The sequence below is a fragment of the Citrus sinensis genome, chromosome 3 (genome assembly GCF_022201045.2).
Source record: "Citrus sinensis cultivar Valencia sweet orange chromosome 3, DVS_A1.0, whole genome shotgun sequence".
Lineage (NCBI taxonomy): Eukaryota > Viridiplantae > Streptophyta > Magnoliopsida > Sapindales > Rutaceae > Citrus > Citrus sinensis.
In genome coordinates this window covers 29567812-29592623 of record NC_068558.1, presented here as the reverse complement: position 1 = coordinate 29592623, position 24812 = coordinate 29567812, and the positions used below count along the sequence as shown (strand labels likewise).

General features: G+C 34.9%; 1 protein-coding gene and 1 long non-coding RNA gene across 2 annotated transcripts; both read left to right on the top strand.

Moving 5' to 3' along the window:
• Nucleotides 1-2322: 2322 nt before the first annotated feature.
• LOC112496043 (disease resistance protein RPV1-like) lies at nt 2323-6441 on the top strand. Its single transcript, XM_052435909.1, has 4 exons — nt 2323-2819; nt 3100-4245; nt 4737-4959; nt 5093-6441. The coding sequence occupies exons 1-4, from the start codon at nt 2323-2325 to the stop codon at nt 6155-6157; spliced, it is 2931 nt and encodes a 976-aa protein (XP_052291869.1). The 3' UTR covers nt 6158-6441.
• Nucleotides 6442-18844: 12403 nt separating this feature from the next.
• On the top strand, nt 18845-20077 carry LOC127901370 (uncharacterized). The gene is made up of 2 exons (XR_008053528.1): nt 18845-19071; nt 19810-20077. It is a non-coding gene; the product is annotated as an uncharacterized LOC127901370 (long non-coding RNA).
• The last annotated feature ends 4735 nt before the right edge of the window (nt 20078-24812 follow it).

Below are 24812 nucleotides of genomic sequence, written 5' to 3'. Positions count from 1 at the left end.
GAGGTGAAGGGGTGTGATACTAATTCAAATACTTTGGGCCAAGAGATGGGCCAAATGAAACAGAGGTGAGGAAATAGATGATCGGCCTATAAAAATACATCTGAAGCCCAACAGTAAAATGGGTTGGCCGAATCCACAATATAAAATAAGCAAGCAATGTACCTGGAGTAAGATGGCGGACTCAATAGAGCTTGAATTAACCCCAAGCCAAATTCAAACTGAGATAGGAGACTCCAAATAGTGATGAAACGGGAAACGGAAATCTCAACTACAATCGCGGGGAATTCAATAAGCTCAACCAAATAGAGTTTAAGTCATCAAAAATTGAGTATAAAGGTCTTGATCTGGAACATCTACCTCTCAATCCGGAAATGGAACAACGACTGACTTTAAACTTTGATAAAGTGCATGGGACTCGACTAGCTTACAGAATCTGTAAGCTACAGACTGCAGCATCAGCCGTTGGATGTGGAATGAGAAATTAAACAATAGAAAATGGGATGGTGGGATGATGGGAGATGTTAGGTACTGAATCTGTACCATAGGCAAGTCCAAGTGCATGAAGTGTTACTGAGTCACCAATCACTGGTGTCATTCAAGGCATCTTCTCACCTTGAAATTATCTGTTATATTTTGAAATTGAAATAATTTTTTTAAATAAAATTGTAGAAGGGGTAAAAGTTATATTTATTTTTATTTTTTATTTTTTTTGGTGGGAAAGTTCAACCTTATCTATACGACAAAACTGCAGCTGCAAATTTTTTACATTCTTGGATCCTGCTTGGTATGGTCAATGGTGGTTGGGTAATTATAGTTGAAAAGCAATAGTATTTAAATGTTTAACAAACACTTATTTCTATAGTTTGGAAGCTTGGTAGGTTGATTTGATCTATACTTTTATGATGAAAAGTTAATAATACCTTTATAATTTTTTAAAATTATTATTTAAAAATATATTTTAATAATTTTTATTTTATAGTCATAATTTGTTTTCAATACTAAAACTTTTAAATCACAACATCTTAGGACTCATTTGAGATTACTTTTGGAAGGCTCAAAAGTAATTCTAAAAGGTTAGCTAAATATAGTCTTTGGTAAATTTTTTTAGAAATCGCTTTTGGAAAAATCACACCATTTAATAGTAGATTTTAAAAAATAGTGAAAGAGTTGCTTTTCAAAATGATTTTGAAAATCACTTTTATACTTAATATACTTCCATATATATCCTTATATATATTTAAAAAATGAAAAAATTATCCTTAGTAATTAGGAAATAAAATCATTAACTTTAAAGAGATTATTATTGTAAGTTTGTAACCAATTATATTGAGATAACAAAATAAAAAATAAAATTAATAATATAAATATTTATTTTAGTTATCAGTTATTATATGTACACAATAAAAAAAAAATTATATGCATGTTTATAAATGTTTAAATAATTTTTATTCAATATTATATCTAATTTAATCACTTACATTCTTATAGTTGTTTAGCAATAAAACTTACTAAATAAATACGACTGTTTTTAAAACTAACAGCACTTTTATAAATAGATTTTATGAAACGGCTAACTTTTTATTCACAGATGATTATTTCTATAGCTCAGCAATATAGTCCAGCAAACAACAGTTATTTTAAAAGTTACAGCATTAGCAAAGTGGCTCAATATCAAATAGGGCTTTAAAATTTTATGAGAAAATCTCATTTCTCAATGTCTCATCATGTGGAAGCAAAAGCCTCGATGATACACAACAATTGACACATCATATGGCATTAGTTATAAATCTTCTTTTCCATTTGTGATCTCATTAATGGTCGCAGGAAAGAATTTCGTATGTTCCAAAGTGAAAGAATAATTTGAGATGAAAGAATGACATAATTATTCCTCTTTTATGACTTGCTCCACAGACGGCACGAGTTTGAAAAAAAGAGAAATATTAGAGAGTTTTAATTAGATTAATAGTTGTCCCTAAGTTTAATTATCCAGCGAGAATGGTTTATCAGAGTTTAATTAGATTAATGGTTTTATTAGGAAATTAAGAGGGTCCTATTAGCGCTTCCCTTGCGACTATTCTATTTCTTTCTACAGTTGGAATGAAGCAGTTTTCTTTTGTTTTATTTTTAACACGTGGTTCAATTTCAACTAAATCTAGAAGTCAAACAAATTAGGTGGGCAGTGTAGGAACACCAAGTTTCGGTGGAATCTTTGACAAATTATTGTCTAAAGACCAGTGCTTGGTATTGAAATATCTAAAAATTCTGTTATAGAGCATTGATTGATTTATTAGTTGTTGTTATCTGATCAAAATCTCTCCTGTTATGGCATTGTCTTCTTCTTCTCATCCACACAGTTTGAGTTTGATGGATCCTCGAAAAAATAAGTACGATGTTTTTCTTAGTTTCAGAGGAGAAGACACCCGTGGCAACTTTACTAGTCATCTTTTTTCAGCTTTGTCTAAAAAACACATTGAAACTTTCATTGATGATCAGCTTATCAGAGGAGATGAAATTTCACAGTCTCTTCTTGATGCAATTAAGGCATCAACCATTTCGGTCATCATTTTCTCTGAAGGGTATGCTTCTTCCAAATGGTGCCTCGATGAACTTTTAAAGATCATCGACTGCAAGAACAATTCTGGACAGATGGTGATCCCTGTCTTCTATCGCGTTGATCCATCACATGTGAGGAAGCAAATTGGGAGTTTTGGGGATTCAATTTCGAATCTTGAGGAACGATTTCCAGAGAAGATGCAAAGATGGAGGAATGCTTTGACGGAAGCAGCCAATCTCTCTGGCTTTGATTCTCATGTCACCAGGTAATAATAACCTTCTATCTAATTCTTGGTATTTATCTAGTACAAGTAAGATATGACATTATAAAAATGAGTTTAAATATTTATCAATAATATCTTAATTAAATCAATTTTATCAGGATTGGGTTAATATCTTGAAAACTTAATTTTCCCATTATTTTATTTGATGAAACTGTTTCACATTAAATTAGCTGTTTGCTATTGCAACTGATGAAAAACATACGATAATCTGACCTGGTTTACATATATAATTTGAACTTAGTTACTGTTATGTTTTCGCTAGGCCAGAATCTAAACTTATTGAGGAAATTGTTGGTGAAGTTTTGAAGAGGTTAGATGATACTTTTCAAAGTGATAACAAAGATTTGGTTGGAGTGGAATGTAGAATTAAAGAAATTGAATTATTATTACGCACCGGGTCTGCGGGTGTTTGCAAATTAGGGATTTGGGGCATCGGTGGTATCGGCAAGACAACCATCGCTGGTGCTATTTTTAGCAAAATGTCTAAACATTTTGAAGGCTCTTACTTTGCTCATAATGTTAGAGAAGCGCAAGAAACTGGTGGATTAGCTCACTTGCGACAACAACTTCTTTCAACGTTTTTGGATGATAGAAATCTGAAGAACTTTCCATATATCATCCTCAACTTTCAAAGCAAAAGGTTTTCTTGCAAGAAGGTTCTAATTGTTTTTGATGATGTTACACATTTAAAACAAATAGAATTTTTAATTGGCCGACTTGATTGGTTTGCTTCAGGAAGTCGGATAATAATAACAACAAGAGATAAACAAGTGCTTTCAAACTGTCGGGTCGATCAAATATATGATGTGAAGGAATTAGTAGACGTCGATGCTCTTAAGCTTTTTAGTCGATGTGCCTTTGGAGAAGATGATCCTACTGCTAGTTATACGGTGCTGACCCACGAGGCTATAAAATATGCTAAGGGAGTTCCATTGGCTCTTAAAGTTTTGGGTTCTTTTCTATCTGGCAGGAGAAAGGAGGAATGGGAAAGTGCTATGAGGAAACTGGAAATAGTTCCTCATACGGAAATTCAAGAGGTCTTAAAAATAAGCTATGATGGCTTGGATGACCATGAGCAAGATATTTTTTTAGACATTGCATGTTTCTTGGTAGGAGAGGATAGAGATCAAGTAATGATGTTTCTTGGTTCTTGTGGCTTCTTTGCAGAAATAGGATTAAGTGTACTTGTTGATAAGTCTCTCATAACTATAGACGACAACACGATAAGAATGCATGACTTGTTGCGAGATATGGGAAGAGAAGTTGTTAGGAAAGAATCCATTAATCATCCAGGAGAGCGTAGTCGATTGTGGCATCACAATGATATTTATGAAGTTTTGACAAGAAACACGGTGAGCAATAATAGGTTTTCAATTCTAATATTATACCTCGTGTTTGATTTAGATTAGTATTTTGTCTAAATTTTTGTTTTTGAATACAAATGCAAGTAATACTGCTTAAAATTAATGGAAGAATAATACTAAAATCGTTAAAATAAATAAATCAATCTGTTGCTGTCCCCATTCAGTTTGTAATTAAAAAAAAAATACACACACACACACCTTTACTTAAATTGAAATATAAAATACACAGCAAATTATTGCAATTGTATGGTAGAATATGTCATGGAAATGTTGTATATTAATATTGGAATATACATACAAAAAAATTTTTTTGAATTTTTCTATTTGGAATATTTGCCAAAAAAAAAAATATTACACATTGTTCAATATAAAGTAATTTAACATTTCTATTTGAGTTTGTTCCCGTAGAAGTAATTGTTCATTTGTTTGCTCCAATTATATAAATTTAATACCAAAAATATGGTTTTTTTTTTATTATTGATTACTAGGGAACCAAAGCAATCAAGGCCATCTCTTTGGATATGTCTAATGTTAGTAAGGAGATACACATAAATCCCTATACTTTCTCAATGATGCCTGAATTGAGATTCTTAAAATTCTATGGACAAAACAAATGTATGATAACTCATTTTGAGGGTGCGCCCTTTACTGATGTGAGGTATTTCGAGTGGCATAAATCTCCATTGAAATCATTGAATATACGTGCGGAGAATCTCGTTTCACTCATATTGCCTGGCAGACTTTGGGATGATGTTCAGGTAAATATTTATACGAAATTCTTTCAATAATAAATCCTAAATGCAATTATCCTATAATTAACATTTGTCCCTCTCTCTATTTTTTTAACTTTTATTATTATTATTATTATTTTATTTTTTGTTTTGAGGGCAGAATCTTGTTAACTTAAAAGAGATAGACCTCAGTGGCTCCAAGCAGCTAACGAAACTCCCAGACCTCTCACTGGCCCGAAATCTCGAGAGTCTGGATTTATGGGGATGTTCAAGTTTGATGGAGACTCACTCATCTATTCAGTACCTAAATAAACTTGCTTTCCTTTATCTAGTCTCCTGCGAAAGCCTGAGGAGTCTTCCACATACCATTCGTTCGGAATCTCTTTTCGAACTTCGACTTTCCGGTTGCTCAAGTCTGAAGAGGTTTCCAAAGATCTCATCTTGTTTTTTAAAAAATTTAGATTTAGAGAACTGTGGAATCGAAGAAGTACCCTCATCAATCGAGTGCCTATCCAATCTCAGAAGTCTAGATCTTCTCAACTGTACGAGGCTTGAGCATATCACGAGTACTATATTTAAGTTGAAGTCTCTCGAATCAGTTCGTATTTCTAAGTGTTCAAATTTAAAGAAGTTTCCAGAGATCCCGTCTTGTATTATTGATGAAGCTGTAATTAAGCGGCAAGCCTTATCTAAGTTGGAATTGAATAACTGTTCAAGGCTTGAGAGTTTCCCAAGCAGCCTGTGTATGTTCAAATCTCTTACATCTCTTAAAATCAATGACTGCCCAAGGCTTGAGAGATTGCCTGATGAACTTGGAAATTTAAAAGCCTTGGAGGAGCTGGCAGTTGAAGCAACTGCTATAAGAGAAGTGCCAGAAAGCCTTGGTCAGTTGTCCTCGCTAAACATATTGGTTCTAAATAATAACAATTTTCAGAGAATACCAGAAAGCATCAAACATCTTTCAAAGTTGGAATATCTCAACTTAAGCTACTGTGAGAGGCTTCAAACCTTGCCAGAGCTTCCGTGCAATCTATATGATTTGGATGCACATCATTGCGCATCACTGGAAGCATTATCAGGTTTCTCATCAATTTCGTCCAGTTCATTTGTTGACCTGAGGAACTGTTTCAAATTGGACCCGGATGAACTCAGCGAAATTGGCAAAGATTCTCTTCAAAGTGATCACGCAAGGTGGATGAAAAATATGTTGGAGGTGTGTCTCTAACTCACTCAATTTATTCTATTTTCTTTGATTGAAGTTAAAATTATTTTCTTAAAAATTATGATTTTTGTGGTACAGTCACAAAATGATGAATGGATCCGTAGATGTATGTATTTCCCTGGGAATGAAATTCCAAAGTGGTTTAGGTATCAAAGTATGGGATCTTCTGTAACTTTGACGACGCCACTAGCAGGTTTCTTCGGTAATAATAAATTAATGGGCTTTTCTTTTTGCGTCATTATAGCATTTCCAGACGATCATCCCAATCATTCTAGTTATTATAGTGTGGAGTGTGAATGGAGAGTCAAATCCGAAGGATGTTATCGACATCTTTGCTCTTGGTTTTTTGGGACAATTAGTTATGTTGAGTCAGATCACGTGCTTTTGGGATACTATTTATTCGATCGTGAGGATTTAGGTAAATATTATGATGGGGTTAATGACGCCACTTTGTACATTCTTGGTTTTTTCGGTGAACGTCTGGAGTGCTGCGGAGTGAAAAAAAGTGCGATTCATTTATTGTACGCTGAAGATTCCACAGAATTAACCCAAGAAGAAGAAGAACCGCACCCTAAAAGACTTAAATATTCTTCAACTCGAAGGCAGTTGGCACTCGTTGGATGAATTATCATTCGGTAGACCTTGTTTCTTTAGCTTGATTTTTTTTTTTTATCTTTGTTTTCTAGGTCTTGTCTTTTCTTTATGCGTTTATTGGATGGATGATCAATGAATTCAAAATGGTAATTAATTAATAGAGGATTTACACGTGCAGGTTCTATTTGCTTTGTCTTTTGGTATTTAAATGGTAATTAACCAATCATTCCATAGGCCTGTTTCTTTTCTCCTAAGCAGGTTACAGACGCTTGAATCTCTCCCACGAAGCATGTTTAAGTCAAAAGATCTTCAAGATCTTAATCTTTCTCACTGTTTGAATTGAATAGATTTCCGAAGATCTCATCTCTTAATATGAAAACGTTATATTTAGATGGAACTGCAATTGAAGAACTGCCCACATGTATGAGTGTCTTTCTGGACTTGTTGCATTGTCTTATGATCTGTTCAAGGCTTGATCATCTCCCGAGAAGCATATTTAAGTTGAAATATCTTAAAGATCTTGATCTCTAGGTTTCTAGAGATGTCATCTTGTATATAAAATTTTTATATTTATAAGGAACAGCAATCGAAGAGTTGCCTGTATCCATTGAATGTCTCTGCAAACCATTTATCTTTCAAATTGTATAAGGCTTGAGAGTCTGCCAAGCAGCCTATATAAGTTGAAATGTCTTCAAGATAGTTATCTCGATGATTGCCCAAATCTACATAGATTGCCAGACGAACTTGGAAGTTTTGAAGCTCTGAGAGGCTGTATGCTGAAGGAAAATGCAGTGACAGAAGTACCTTGGTATATTATATTTCAAGAGATGCAGAGCTCATGAGAAATTGGGTTCATCATTCCCTATTTGACGGTCTTACCTGAAAGCTTTGTCAATTATCCTTTCTATAAAAGTTGTAACTAGACGAAAACCATTTTGAGAGAATACCAGAAAGCATTATACATCTTTCTTTGTTGGAATGTTCCACTTTATCTATTGCCAGAGGCTTCAATCCTTACCAAACTTTCCATGTAATCCAGTTTCCGTGAAGGCACGCTATTGCACGTCAGTGGAAGCAATATCAGGTTTATCAATAATGACGACAGTAATTTGACTCGGGAGTCGAGTAATTGTTTTAAGTTGAAATGAAATGAGCTCAGAGGAATTGTCAAAGATGATGCTCAACAGAAGCTTCAGCTGAAGCAATTAAACACTATACCTGGACCATCGTCTATTAGTTTAAGCAGTACTAATTTTTGGTGAGTTCTTTCTTGAAAGATCTCCGAGACTTATTTCAGAATCTGTTTCATTTTTTTATGATATAATTACAGCACAGAGAAGTATAGGCGAAAAGGTGATCTTCGAAGAAAGGAAATGAGGCAGAGCAAGCAGCACTGAACGGGGTAGTAGGTCCTTTTCCTATTGTCAACTATCTTCTTTATGTTCTTATTACCGTGCGTTGACTATTGTTCGTTTATGGACAAAGAAATGTTTATTCGCCTATGTCAAGCTACATAATTGCTAATGAATTGGAGATACTCCTACAAATTCGCGTGTAAATTTTTAGCTTTTGATAATTTCCAGATATCTTATTGAAGAAAAGTGCGGAAATTAATGGATGGAGCAAGCTGATAGTTTGTTTTGAACGAAAGACTGGAGACAATTGTATCTAACATGCTCCAGGTTTACAACAAGATTGAAGCTTACGTTTAGGCATGGAACAGGGTAATGCCATTGGAACTTTCTTGCAAATGTTTAAATTTCAAATCAAGGTTTATTTAGGCTTTTTTAATATTTTCTTTTAGTATTTTACTTTGTTTATTTAGTCTTTGATCCAAAATTTAAAACTTTCTCCAATATCCATCATGGTTGAACATCTCTCTAGAAAAGTTAGCCTATCATTTAGTGCCAGTTCTGCAAAATCTTCTCGATTTTTTAGTGCACAAATGACCACTATTTAGGGCCTTGAACATCTGCACTTGGACTTTTTGCTATTGTGCGAGTCAAAGTGGGCAAGGCATTGGGATGTGTGTGGATGTTTTGACACTAATTTTATGGTTGGATATGCAACCTGAAACAAAAATGGACGATGGAATATAAGCGATGTTTTGGACAAGAGTTTCTGAAAAGTGGTCATACAGTGCGTCAGAATCTTTCTGACGTTCTCTTGTGGGCTTGCCCTCTTGTTTTCTGTTTTCAATTAACCTTGCTCTTTTCCAGGTTGGTTGACAGAATTTCTTTGCTGCAAATAGAAACTGATTGCTGAAATCTATTGACAAATGTGCATGCATTGTGTTATCCCCATGGAATTGAAAATGTTCAACTTTTATCTGTTTTTGTGCTCGGATTGTTTGAAGTAAATGATGATGTTTCCGTGCATATATTGAAATTGCATTCAGTGTAAATAGTTCTTCTTGATGGCTGATCCTGAAGAAGAACTTCGATGGATGTCTCAAGAAGTGTCCATGGTTATTTTGAAGCAGTTCTAAGTAGTTTAGCAGCTATTTGTCCAATGTAAGTTCATTCTTTAACTGTGCCCATTAAATATTTTCAATCGTATAACATTCTTTAACTTTGCCAATTAAATATTTTCAATCGTATACTAGCAATATAGTTCGAATACTTGAATGGATAAACAAGAAGTTGATTTCAAAATGCTACTTAGCAAAGGTCTCTATTTGAAAGACAATAGATCCAATGGCCCAAATTGGAATCTCACACTTTAACTAAAGTGCTTTATGAAGCCTAACTATATATATTTATTAAAGAAACGATTCTTGTTGAACGAGGGAGAATTTTTATTTAAAGGGTCAAAATACTGTCTAAACTAGGAAAAGTCTTACGCCCTCTTGAAGCACTGCTCTTTTTCTTTCTTTACCACGTGTATTCTTCAATAAATCATAATATTACGCATACTCACGTGGCAAGTACTAAATGGATTGCTCCAAGAGCATCAAAGACGTTCCCCTAAACTAAAGAGGAATAAAGTGTGCCTCACACGCAATAAATGTTGTACAAAAGGCATGGTAAATTGTCGGCAAGCTTGGTCCAAGACTCCAAGTTGTTAAGGAAGTCCAGTATGCTGAGCTCACAAAGAGTAGGAGTAAGAAGGAGAAGAAGCTTCAGTCTCAGTCAGTCAGACGTTTCAGCAATGCCAGCTCATTAGAGTTAGTTAAGCAAGTTGCCAGATCAGCACAAGATTGTTAAGATCGTTATGAGTCATTTCGTATGCGTGTATAACAAATGTAATTAGCTTAAGCTGCAATCTTGTGCATGTATATAAGTTGAGTTGATTCTGTTGTTTACGTTTAAGTAAAATCAATAAGAAATAAAGTGATCTTTTCTCTGAAAAATATTTTCCTCAAAAACAAACAACTTCATTTTCTCTTTCATGGTATCAGAGCCATCCATGGCTAGTTCCAGTACAATAAATCAAAATCGTTTAAATTTCAATCAAATGCATTCCACACAAACTTCATTTACTTTTGCTACAATAGTAAAACTTGATCGATCAAACTTCCTTCTCTGGCGCAAACAAGTGATCACTTCAATCAGAGAGAACCAACTTGAAGGATTAATCTCAGAGAAGCAAAATATTCCAAAACAATATATTTCTTAGTCACAAGCTGATGGATCTGTGGAAAGGATTGAAAATCCAGCTTATGTCAACTGGAGAGCTCAAGATCAAACTCTACTTAGCTGGCTTCTTTCAACAATTAGTGAAGGTATCTTAAGCTCAGTTCTTAACTATGATACTTCTTTTGATATATAGAGATCTATTGAAAAGCAATTTGGAGTACAATTTGAAGCAAAAATAATGCAAGTTCGATATGAATTAGATACTCTGAGAAAAGAGTCAATGTCTATTGAAGATTACTGTTCGAAAATGAAAATGCTAGTTAATAAACTTGCATGTGCTGGAGATAACATAACTGAAAAGGATTTGCTGATAAGGACACTAAATGGACTTGGATCTGGTTATCTAGATCTGGCTTCAATAATTACAACCAATAAGATGAGTTATGATGATGCATATGCACTTTTACTGACACATAAAGCTAGGCTGGAACAAAATCAAAACCCTCAGGCCATGTTTAATGCAAATTATAGTATGATGAATACAAATTATTCACATATGAGGGGTGCTCCTAGGAGAAATGCTTATGGTAATGGTAATGCTACCTATGGACAATCTAGAGGCAGAGGTCAATTTTTTGGTCGAGGCATGTTTTTTGCTTCTTATCCTAGAGGTTTTCCAACTGGTAGTAGTACTGCTAGTGGTTTTGGTAGAGGAAATGTTGCATGTTTTGGAAGAAATCAGTTCATGCAGTCTCATAGGCCACCACAAATGAGGCATGTGTTCTCTCCTGCTAAATCTTATACTTCAAATGTTTCTGAATCAAGTGAGCCAGTACCAATATGTCAAATATGTCACAAGCAAGGACATACTATTAATGCATGTTGGTATAGGTATGGTGATGCCTATGTTTCTTCACCTAAACAGTTTGGGAGAGGAAAAATGATGGGATCAAAAACTGCATATTTGGCTAATTTTGAGCCATTTCCTTATCAACCATCATCATTTGAAGATCCTTATGAAGTCTCAGATTCTAGCTATCAGTTCATGAACTATTCTCCTACTTCTTCTAATCCATCAGAGGCATTTACTCTGCCTGAAGCGTATGTTGCAAATGTTGAAGCTTCAACTGATGAAGGGTGGTATCTTGATAGTGGAGCTACACACCATATTACTAACAACATGGCAAATATGCATGTGAGAGAAGAATTCAAAGGCTCAGACCAGCTGACCATTGGCAATGGACAAGGTTTGGTCATTACTCATATTGGTGATGCATACTTTAATCATAAAAGTTTCAAATCTGCCTACAAACACACACCTATAGCACTCAAGGATATCTTGTTAGTTCCTTCAATTACTAAGAATTTAATAAGCATATCCAAATTGACAACTGATAATAATCTTTCCATTGAATTTTTTGGCAATGTATGTTATGTAAAGGATTCACTGAAGGGACAAGTACTTCTGCAAGGTTTTGCTAAGAAAGGATTGTATAAGTTGCTGTTAAAATCATCACAGTCTCCCTCTTCCTTCGTGTGTCAAGTTTCTTCAAATCAGCCTCTATCTATTTATCAACATGTCATGTTTCTTTTCCTGTTGCAAATAATGTTCAGAATAAATACTCAAGTTCTAAAGCTTGTTTTCAAACTGATGTTTCCTCTTGTAATTCATTGGTCAATAAAGTTGATCTTCTTCATAAAAGATTTGGTCATCCTCATTATAATGTTTTAATACATTTGCTTAAGAATGATCAAACTATTAATCTTTCATCTTCCCTTATTAACCAAGCTGCACAACAAATATGTGAGGCCTGTCAAATGGGAAAAAGTCACAGATTGCACTTCCATGTCACAGAAACCAAAACTTCTCAAGTGCTTGAACTAATTCACACTGATTTATGAGGCCCTTCACCTATCTTTTCCAAAGCTGGTTATGTCTATTATATCAGCTTTGTTGATGACTTCAATAGATACACCTAGATTTATCCATTAAAATTGAAATCAGAAGCCCTACAAGTTTTCAAGTTGTTTAGATTGCAAGCTGAAAAACAATTTCAATGTCCTATTAAAATGCTGCAATCTGACTAGGGGGGAGAGTATAGAGCATTTACTGATTTTCTGAATCAAAATGGAATCATATTCAGACACTCATGTCCCTACACACATCACCAAAATGGGGTAGTTGAGAGGAAACATAGGCATGTTGTTGAGTTAGGAAACACAGATTGCACTTCCATGTCACAGAAACCAAAACTTCTCAAGTGCTTGAACTAATTCACACTGATTTATGAGGCCTTTCACCTATCTTTTCCAAAGCTGGTTATGTCTATTATATCAGCTTTGTTGATGACTTCAATAGATACACCTAGATTTGCCCATTAAAATTGAAATCAGAAGCCCTACAAGTTTTCAAGTTGTTTAGATTGCAAGCTGAAAAATAATTTCAATGTCCTATTAAAATGCTGCAATCTGACTAGGGGGAGAGTATAGAGCATTTACTGATTTTCTGAATCAAAATGGAATCATATTCAGACACTCATGTCCCTACACACATCACCAAAATGGGGTAGTTGAGAGGAAACATAGGCATGTTGTTGAGTTAGGACTCACACTTCTAGCTCAAGCTAAATTACCCTTAAACTTTTGGTGGGAAGCTTTCCAAACAACAGTTTACCATATTAACAGGTTGCCTTCTGCAACTCTGAAGTTCCTTACTCCATATGAAAAGTTGTTCAAACATAAACCAGACTACAAAATGCTTAAATGTTTTGGTTGTGCATGCTATCCATATTTAAGAGATTATAACAAGCATAAGTTTGGTTATCATTCTAGCAAATGTGTCTTCATTGGTTACAACCCTTCTCATAAAGGATACAAGTGTTTGCATCCATCTGGTCAGGTTTATATAGCAAGACTTGTTATCTTTGATGAGTCCTTTTTTCCTTATTCCTCAGATTCTGTTTTTGCTTCTAATAAGTCAAACTCATGTCAAAACTTGTCTTTCACTCCTCAGCAAGTGTATCATCTATCCACTTTGCCATTATTCTCAACTTCAGATGATAATAGCACTCATAATCCTATCTCTGCAAGTTCCACCAACAGCAGTTCTCATCATTCAGTTCCTCCTGATCATAACAACAATTCTCATCCATTGTCACAAACAAGCACATCACCAATCACTAATAAGAGCCTAATACAGAGCTTCATACTTCCTTACCAATTCAGCCAATCACCACCAACAGACCTCCCATTTTTCAAACATCACCAGAAACTGATCAAAACACATCAGCTCCAGAAAACACACAACAATTCAATACTTCTTTAAACACACATCCTATGACCACTAGGAGTAAGATTGGCATTTTTAAACCTAAGCTCTACAATGTAGCTCTTGTTCATAAAGAGCCAGAATCTATAGAAGAAGCTATGCAAAATCCTAAATGGTTTGAAGCTATGGAGGAAGAATATAGTGCTCTGCTCAAGAACAATACATGGTCCTTAGTTCCAAGATCAGATGGTTAAAAGATTGTTGGAAACAAGTGGGTATATCGAGTTAAGCATAACTCAGATGGAAGTCTGGCCAAGTACAAGGCTAGATTAGTTGCTAAGGGATTTCAACAAATTGCAGGGGTAAATTACTTTGAAACTTTCAGTCCAGTGGTAGGCTATTATGAATCAGTGGCAAATCAGGCAAGTAGATGTTAATAATGCTTTTTTTAATGAGGAGTTAACAGAAGAAGTTTTTATGGATCAACCAGCAGGGTTTGTTGACAGTCAAAAGCCAAACTTTGTGTGTAAACTCCATAACTCACTTTATGGTCTCAAGCAAGCTCCACGAGCTTGGTATGAAAAGTTAAAAGGGTGTTTGTTACAGTGGGACTTTAAAAACTCAAAAGCTGACACATCTCTGTTTATCAAGAAAACTAGCTCTTACATGATATTGGTATTGATTTATGTTGATGATATCTTAATTACAGGTCCAAATAGTGCAGAACTAGAATCTTTCATTGCCAAGTTTAATGCAGTTTTTGCACTAAAGGATTTGGGTACTCTCTTCTATTTTCTGGGCATAGAAGTCTTATATGGTGCAGATTGCATTTATCTGTCTCAAAGGAAATACATAAGAGATTTACTAACTAAGGTTCAGTTGCTTGAATGTAAAGATATTGTCACACCTATTAGTACTGGAATTAAGCTGCAGAAAGAAGCTTAAGGACATCTAGACCAATATATTGTTGATGCTACACATTATAGGAGTATTGTAGGAGGAATGCAGTATCTGGTTTTAACAAGGCCAGAGATTGCCTTTGCTGTAAACAAGTTAAGCCAGCATGTTTCAAGTCCTACAATGCAACATCTTATAGCATATAAGAGAGTGCTTAGATACTTAAAGTCTACTCAAGATTATGGACTTAAGTTTGCTCAAAATGGAGAAATGAAGATTACTGGATTCACTTATGCAGACTGGGCTTGTGATTTAGATGATCGAAAATTTGTTGGACCTTATTGCATCTATTTAGGTGATAATTTGATTTCATGGTCATCCAAGAAGCAATTAGTCATTGCTAGATCTAGTGCTGAGAGTGAGTACAGGGCCTTAGCTTCAGCTAGTGCAGAGATCAGCTGGTTACAATCTTTGTTTTCTGAAATTGGTTTGTGTTGTTCAGAGATACCCACTATCTGGTGTGACAACACCAGTGCCACTGAGCTGGCCCATAACCCTGTTTGCCATTCTAGAACTAAACACATCGAGCTTGACTTACACTTTATCAGAAACAAAGTGATTGCAGGGGAGTTAAAAATTCAATACATTCCCAGTGAAGAACAGATTGCTGATATCATGACAAAACCCCTCTCTTTTGTTCATTTTAACTATCTGAGATCAAAACTCAATGTGCAGCCTTGCCCCTTGAGTTTGAGGGGGGCTGTTAAGGAAGTCCAGTATGCTGAGCTCACAGAGAGTAGGAGTAAGAAGGAGAAGAAGCTTCAATCTCAGTCAGTCAAATGTTTCAGCAATGCCAGCTCATCAGAGTTAGTTAAGCAAGTTGCCAGATCAGCACAAGATTATTATGAGTCATTTCGTATGTGTGTATAACAAAATGTAATTAGCTTAAGCTGCAATCTTGTGCATGTATATAAGTTGAGTTGATTCTGTTGTTTATGTTTAAGTAAAATCAATAAGAAATAAAGTGATCTTTTCTCTGAAAAATATTTTCCTAAGAAACAAACAACTTCATTTTCTCTTTCACAAGTTATCAAGCCGATTTGGTGCTTGCAAGGTTTGATCATTCACATTTTGATCCATTTTCTTTAACAATGAGAAAAGTCCCACATCAATAAGTTGAGAACTCACCGAAGTGCAAAGATAAGAGACGAAAATGAATTATTAGACAGCTACAGAAAGAGAGTGCACAAAGTGTGTGGAAAGATTGGAGTATAATTGGGGTGTGTGTGTGAGATAAAATATTTTGAAGTGTGGTTATTACAATTTTTCATATAATAAAATTTTTATCTCATCATCTTTGGTGATCGTGGTTTTTCTTTTCATAAAAGAGTTTTTCACCTAAATCTTTGTTGTGTAATTGTGTATTCTCTATTTTATTTTTCTACTTATTGTTGACATTTTGCTAGCGGAGATCTTGAGTGGGAACCCAAAATTCTAAACACTAGACCCTTAACAAAACACAAGCACTAAATTGGTGAAAACAAAAGCTAAAAGAAAAATTATACAAGAGAAGATGCCAATAAACAAACTTATGCAAAATGATAATAAAGAAATCTATTCGCTTAATTAGAAGGAAATTTCTTAATCGAATCAGGAGATTGTATCCCACCAAATAGGAGGAGCGCTCTAAGCCAAAATTAGATCAACAGTCCATGAATGATTTTAAAATGCATCTTGCTCACTAGTTGAAAACAATATACCCAGTGATTACGCAAATATCAAGGAGGAACAAGCTTAGGGATGGTAAAGAGAAGTGATATCAGCATGAATTATATTCCAGCTAAAGAAAATACCAGCCTTTATCATGAGTTAATTCAACCACCAAAATAGCCGCCATAGTTTCTGAAAATGAGAAGTTAAGGGATATGACCTTTTTATTATGTAATTATCTTTTGACTCCAAGGACTTGACTGAATCACTCTCAATTCAGACAACCTTAATTACTTGACTAATCAACCAAATTTAAATTCTAGGGATAATAATAAAAAAACTAATTTTATTTTGTCCATCCCCTTGCCTCATAAAAAAAAGAGTATGAAATGTTAATTTCACTTACTCAATCCAAAGTGTATGAAAAAAGAATAGGAGAGACAAATCAAATTTGTTTATATAAGGCTTAAGACAATTATTTGAAGAGTGAAGCCCTCCTAACACTCCTTTAAAATTCTTATGAAACCTCACCTATTATATATAGGAAAAAGGAAATCTACACCCCCAAAGTTTGAGAAAATGGTCACCAACACCCCCAAGTTTTCAAAGAGGGACACCAAGACCCCCCTTTGGACCATTATACCCGTTGCCTCTATTATTCTAAAAAATCGACTTTAAAATTTTTAGTAAATACAAATACTATATAAATAATGTAATCTATGCAATAATAGACTAACAATATTTTAATATTTTAATAAATTTTAATATGTAATTATTGTATTTATCTTAATAATATATTTTTATTTATTGTTGAGATTTTAAATAAATATTTGCATTAAATACACTCTACAATTAAAAACATGCTCACAAACTAATATTGTTAAAATTGCTATTTTACATAATATGCAAAATAATTTAAATTTTTAATAAATATATTTTAATATTATGATTCGATTTATCATAAAATTTACTTTAATAAAATAAAATATATCTAATAGATTATAAAATACTAAAATATTTTTTAAACATGGAAATTTTTTTAAAATGTAGATATTATTACATTTATTTTAATATTATATTTCTATTTATTATAAAATATTAGAGTCAATTTATGTTATAAGCTTTAGAAATAGGCATGAAATAAGTAATACAATGAGTTTTCATATGATCCGCCTCAGATTCCATGGATGGGTTGGGTCGGGTCAGGTCGTGTCACCTGCATCAAGGGCAAACAGTGAAGGTCGCAAGTCCATGTTGACTGATGCTCACCAGAGCAAGTTAGGCAAAATAGCTCTGCGAAATGCTCTGGCACAGGCGCACAGCAGATTCACAAGTGTATGAAAGCACGGGTTCAAGCGAATTTCAAGTTTCTACAAAACATTACAACTGGTGAGGTGAGTTTAATGTGTTTTTAATGTTTGTTCTTGTGCTTGTAAATTTCTAAATAGCACATTAGAAAGTTTGACTCTTTAATGACTTTTCTCTTGTTCTTTTCCTTTTATATAACTTTGATCACAATTCTTGAATGTTTCGAAATTCAAGGTTGTGGCCACTACAAGTATTGCATTAGATGGGTTCAAGAATGAAGCAAAAAAGACGGTGGTCGCACTAGTTGACATGGAGCGACCTTTTGTCACTCCTCAACCTTCCATTCATTTGGTGCAGAGGGTGAATAATTGAACTTTTTCAATGATCTTGAAAAGTTTACTGGAGTTAAAACAATTCATGGCTATTCATTCTATAGTGAGCAAGCAGTTTTGTGTTTTACCAGTGGTGAGTTTGGATAGTATTTAGATCCTTTTATGTTTGTATGTGTTTAATTAGTACCGCATGAAAAGTCTATTCATCAAATTCACATTACATGTAAGGAGGCATTTTATAGTTTAAATTTAAACAGAGATTGTTGGGTCATCTCCCATTTCTTCAACATTTTGGGATGAATGGTTCTGTCAAAACTGCTAAAGCTTTGCCAAGTTATTTTCCTGAAGTCCTCTGAAATCTGACTACTTTTATAAAAAATTTAAGGGTAATTTTTAATTGAGTCCTCATTATTTCTAGGAAAAAATTCAGAGACCAGAAGTTTGCTAAATGAATCAATTAAATCCTTTCAAGTTTAAATTTATGTCATTCAAGCCCTTAACCCAATTCTTCCGTTGAAAAAATTAGTGAAAATGTTAAGTTAAACATAAAAGACAGGTATACCCCTATAATCAAATTAGTGATTTAAAGTACAATTTTAACCTTGGACATTTGTTTTTTCAATCTAATAACCTATTTATCAATTTGAGTGAATTATACATGAAAATGTAATTTGCTATCCATATAATTTCATCACATCTATAAAAATATAATAATTGTTAAACTAAATAACATATGTATTGAATATAATATTAAAAAAATCACAATAACATTCGGTCTAAAAATGAAATTAAAAGTATGAAAGTCAATTAAATTCAAACTAACAAATACCTTAACAATACTAAGGTAAATTGAAATTTAAACACAAAAAATAGTTAATTGTCTTTTAAATTCTATAATGGAGAATTAAATGTCAACCCAAGGTGAAATTGTACTATCCTACTCCTTGTTAACATTGATAAGTTCTTCATTTTGAGGTTGAAGTATAGTCCACAATAGTTGTGTATATCACTAATAATAGTTACAGGCCTATGATCATCAGTCCCAATGAATTCATACAGCAAAGATAAAAAATAACCCCAACTATCATAGTTCTCTACCTCACATATGCAAAAAGCCAGTGGAAAAATTCCACTATCAGCATCTAATGCAACAGCAGATAACAATACTCCCCTGTATGGCCCCTTCAAGTGACACCCATCCAATCCTATGAAAGGTCTACACCCAGTTAGGTAGAGCTGGCAAAACGGGTAATCGGGTCGTGTTCGTGTCGTGTCAGCTTCGTGTCGTGTCAAATTTAGGTCGACCCAAACCCGACCCATTTAATAATCGTGTCAAAATATTGAGACCCAAACCCGACACGAAAAAATAATTGGGTTACCCAATAATCTGTTTAATATCTATATATTGAACAAAAGTTACATCAAATATTTACACACTATCATACATACGTATGTACATAAATACATACATACATACATACATAATTTATCGATATTATAAAATATACATATCTACCAATATATCACACATGTACACTATTGAGGTTTTAATTATATATATATATATATATATATATATTATATATCAATATTATAAAATATACATGTCTATCAATTTTTACACATTTATACTATTGAAGCTCTAAATGTATGTAAAATTTTATAAATAAAACATTGTGTTTATATTCACGCTTTTAAAGAATAAAAAAAAAAGAAAATCGTCTCTAATATTTGAGTATTAATTATAAGAATGTGTAAATTATTTTAAAATAGAAAATATAATCGGGTCATTGATCGGGTAAATAGGTCAAGAATTTTAACCCAAACCCGACACGTAAAAAAATCGTGTTGACCTGGACCCGACCCATTTAATAATCGTGTTAAATTTGACGACCCATACCCATTTATTTATGTCGTGTTCGTGTCGGGTAATCGGGTCGTGTCAAATTTTGCCAGCTCTACAGTTAGGTACCCCACTTTAAGTGCAGGAAATGACAAAAAAAAACCTTTGAAAAACTGGGCTATTTGACAATGGCCTATCAACCTTTACTTTAACACAAGCACCTCTATTCATTTTCATTAGAATGTGAGCATATTTCAAAAGCTTTCCATAGCAAGCAATGTGGTCAGCACCTAGGTTTTTTAATGCAATTTTTTTTGCCCTGTATAGTTTTTGTTTGTCACATTCAATCCCATGTTTATCTTTTAACTCACTTCTTATGACATTTACACCAAATCCTGGGTTAGTTTGAATAAGTCCAGCACAAACTTTAGCCATCCAAGGTGCTGTTGCATTTTTGTTAACTGATTTAATCTGGCAATCATGTTTCCCTTTAATATACCTAATTTTAAAAGTTATCCCATCAACCATCGATGAAGCATGAAGTTTCCAAGTGCATTTTGGATTAACACAACAACAAGTATACCTAACCCCATCATTTTTAATCCTATTTAACTCAAAACCCTCTTGGATTGCATATTTCACCATAACCTCTCTTAATAATGCAACAGATTCAAAGGTATTTCCTACTTTTAGACTAACTGAACCATTTAGATTTGGTTTCTGAAATACAAGTATGCAACCCAAGAGGGGGGGTGAATTGGGATTCTAAAAATTATTCAGTTTATTAAAGAAAATCTTAATGCAATTATAAATCAAATTCAAAGCAATGACAATTAAGATGATCACAATATAAAAAGATAAGGGAAGAGGGATTCAAACACCGAGATTTTTACGTGGTTCGGCCAACCTCGCCTACGTCCACGGCTCCAAGCTTTCCGGGCTTGAGGATTCCACTAAGCAAGCCTCCAAGGCTTCAAATGCTTACACTTGACTTCCAAGGTGTCAATGGACCTTTACAACAAGAGATTATCCCCACTCTCTTAACCCAAGTGTATCCCAACACTTACAATCACTCAACGTAAAAGATTACAAACTGTTTTGCCTCTCACAATATATAAGATTACACAATGATGCTTAATATGTGAATAGATGAAGCAAGAATGTGTTCTAAGCTCTATGAAAATTGTATTCTCGAATATTAGCTCAAATGGTTGTGTTGTGATCAACCTTCTTTGAATTTGAATGAGCTTATTTATACTTGGATCTGAAAATCTAGCCGTTACAAACTGTCGGACAGAAAACGGTTCGCCGTTAACCATTAACGGTTAACCGTTTCGGTTGGTCAAAGTTACCGTTGGGCCAGATTTCAAATAAACGGTTTGCCGTTTAGGATTGCCCTTTCGCCGTTAACTTCCAGAGACCTGCAAGAAGAGCATTTGTTATCCGTTTACACTACACGGTTAAGGACTTGCATGAAGTAATGTTTCTGGATATTATCGGTTAACCGTTTTCAATAATCGGTTAGCCGGTTGTCTCCAGTAACCTGCAAAATGAACATTAGTTAATCCGTTTTTATTTAGCGGTTAAGGGATTGCATAAAGTGGCTTCTCTGGGTATTATCGGTTGACCGTTTAAAATAAACGGTTTGCCGTTTGGCTCCAGTAACCTGCACAACAATTTAGCCTTATCAGATTTTGTTAATCAATGCCAGAGGAGGACAACCTTCAATTCTGGACGTTATCGGTTAACCGTTTAAAATAAACGGTTTACTGTTAGTTTCCAGTAGCCTTCCCATCTTGGGTGTTTTCCGTTAAACATAAACGGCTGGAGCTTAGGCAATATGTTGCTCTCTGGTGATAATCGATTAACCGTTTAAAAGAAAACGGTTTACCGTTAATTTCCAGTAACCTCCCCATCTTTTGTGTTTTCCGTTTTTCATAAACGGTTAGAGGTTTAGGAAATGTGTTGCTCTCTGCCTTTAATCGGTTAACCGTTTTAAATAAACGGTTCACCGTTTATAACCAGAATTGCAATTTTAAACGAGTTTTTGTAGAGAATCTCTTTCTAATTTGAAAATCCATCTTTTATGAAGAAATAAGGCAATGATTAAAAGGGCTTTCGTTTATTAAGAAATAGCTCCAATATTTTTGTCAAAAACCATATAAAATTTGTTATCATCAAAATCAATATCATTAACATATTTATGTTAACAATCTCCCCCTTTTTGATGATGACAAATTTCATTCAATGTTTAGCTCCCCCTTAATATGTGCTCCCCCTACATGTATGGCCAAATTGAGAAAAGTGAATAAAAGGATTTTTGCTTTAAATCTCCCCATTTAAAAAACATCTTAAAAACCATAATTATCTCCCCCTTCATCATCAAAAAGAAAAGAGGAAATAAGAAATACGCAAATCCATTAAAGAAGTGGCCCAGCTTTGGCGAGCGAAAATTTTGGCAGAGTTTCCCCTTAAAAATGATCAAAACCAGTAATACAAAATGAGATAAAACACTTCCAAAAATAGATTAACATCAACTTCTTCTTTCAACAAGCCAACAACTCCATGAACAAAACAAAATAACACTTCAATATTCACAAACAGACCAACACTCCAATATCCACAAATAAACCAATTCTACAATATCCAACAATCAGTCAATCACAAATCATCAATCATCTAATCATCAAGAACATCATAAACATATGCATCAAAATCCATAAAAGAAGTATGAAAATGCTAACAATCAAAATGGAAAATGTATGTGCGAAAACAGAACTCAGAAACTACAGAGGCGGAGAAGATGTGCTCCCCGGATCATAGCCGAAGTAACTGAGAAGAGTGCGCTGTCCAGCGATAAGCTCAAGCTGCTGATCAAGGCACTGCTGCTGGAAGGTCTGAAAGTCAGAGCGGAGCTGCTGGTGATCACGGGAAACAGAGTCCAACCGATCAAGAATCAGCTGCTGGCGCTCCGAAATCCGCTGAACATCAGTAATCAGCTGCTGCACCGTGTCTGAAGCAGAGGGCTGAACTGGAGCTGGAGGAGGCATAGAGTCAGATGGCTACTCGGGAGCAACAAAAGGCTCAGGGGCAGGAGGCGGCTCGGAAGAGGAGGGAATGTCAGCATCCATCGCACGCTCCTAAGAGTCTGAGTCAGCTGGAGGCCTCGGAACAAAACGGCGACACGGAGGATGAGGATGAGCGCCTAGTCTAAAGTCAGGAAGCTGATCGGGACGATAGATATCATTGAGCATCCGATCGTCCTCTGGAGCAATCAAGGTATCCCGGTTTTTGGCGTTGCTTGTCTTTATCCACTCTCCATTCTTCCTAGAGAAACTGATACTAGTCATGGCCTCGGGACCAATCCGTCTAGTCTCCATGTGACCAGTATCAAGAAGTGGAACCTTAAAGCGTCGCAGTATCTTAGTGATGATACTGCCATAAGGAAGCAAGCGGTGGTTGACCACTGGAGTACTTAACATATGTCGCACAATAATATACCCGAGGTTAATGGGACGGTCTGTAAGAAGGCTATCCAATAGGGCAACGTCCAATCTCGTAACCTCATCCGAGTGACCCTTCCTAGGAGTCACTATGTGCTGTAAAATAGAGTAAAGAATACGAACTTGGAGAGGTAAAAGTTGAGACCGAAATGGAAGCATACAAATCTCATCCGATAAGTCTCTATGAGTATGAGAAAAGGTATCAAAGGAGAGGGTTTTCCTAGAGGTGTAAATGTCAAGCCCCTCACAAGGGATACCTAGAAAGTCAGCTAAGTCCGCATCATCAAATTCTATGGGTACACGGCTGACTTGAGTGACTATCCTATTTGGGCGAGTATCAGAGATTTCCATGTTCGAATAAAAGACTCGCACTAAGTTTGGATAAACTCGGTCATCAAAATCAATGCCAGACTCCCAAGGCTGAAGCATATCCCGAATACTTCAACCACATACAACCAAATTACAAAAATCATCAATGTCAACAAAGAAGGATTCAAGTACCTTTCGACCATCGAAGCGTTCTTCGAACCTCTTGGCCAAAGAAGGTGTGGGGAAGTGAATCCTTGCAAATTCAGAGACTCCCCGAGGTGGTATAGGATTCCTTGGAGGCACGAATTTACGCCTGAGATTTCTCCGAGGGGGTTCAGCCATGGCAACACGTAATGGGACGAAAGTAAACCGATAAAAGGTTTAAGAAAGAGTAGAGGATGTTCAATTTGGTTGAAGAAAGGTGGAAATCGGATTAAGAACGAAGAAACCCGACCCGCGACAGTTAGGGTTTAGATTTGGGATTTTTGAATTTTGGGCTCGATTTGAAGTTTTGAATCGGTAGAAATGTTCTAAAGGTGATAAGAAATGATTTTGAGGGTTTGATTTGGCACGGAAAGCAAGAAAAATGAGGATTTGAGGACAAAGAGACATTCGGCTGCGCAACAATGGAGGAAACGGTGAGAGGGTAACTGGAGAAGGAGAAGAAAACCTTTGAACAGTTTTTATACTTTGCGAAAACGGTTAACCGTTTATTGAAACGGTTAAAGGGTAACTTCCAGCGGCTGAAGAACGGGAAACGGTGAAAGCCTAAGTGCTTAACGGCTAAGGAGTAACTTGTAAGAGGATTCTCTGTTGAAAAACGGTTCACCGATTGTGGCAAACGGTGAAAGGGTAAATAGACAGACACAAAATCTAGTTTCTGGAATTAAACGGTGATCCGTTTATAGGAAACGGCTAACCGTTTATTTTATCTGCAATTTCGCACATTTGATTTAATTTTTGGCTAGCAAATAATATATTCCAAGATTATTTAATTGATCTGAAAATATTTTATGAGCCAATTTAATGCATGATTCATGAACATGTTTTCAACCAATCAATTCATATAATCAAGAGTTATCAATGCAAATTCATCATTTGTCTACCAAGCTCAAGCATTTTATAAATAGTAATCAATCAATTCAGTACACTCAATAGCATGAATAGAGATGTTAATGCAAAAATTTCATCATCCCAAGTTCATGCCGAATTTTTGAAAATTGTTCTTCGCAAAAGGGTTTTGTGAAAATATCGGCAAGTTGTTTTTCCGTGGAAATAAACTCTAATGCAATATCCCCCTTTTGAACCTGATCTCT

Coding starts and splice junctions, on each gene's coding strand:
- LOC112496043 (XM_052435909.1), top strand. CDS start 2,323: ATGGCATTGTCTTCTTCTTCTCATCCACACAGTTTGAGTTTGATGGAT. Junction 4,246..4,736: donor CTCGTGTTTGATTTAGATTA/GTATTTTGTCTA, acceptor GTCTAATGTTAG/TAAGGAGATACACATAAATC. Junction 4,960..5,092: donor GACTTTGGGATGATGTTCAG/GTAAATATTTAT, acceptor TTTTGAGGGCAG/AATCTTGTTAACTTAAAAGA.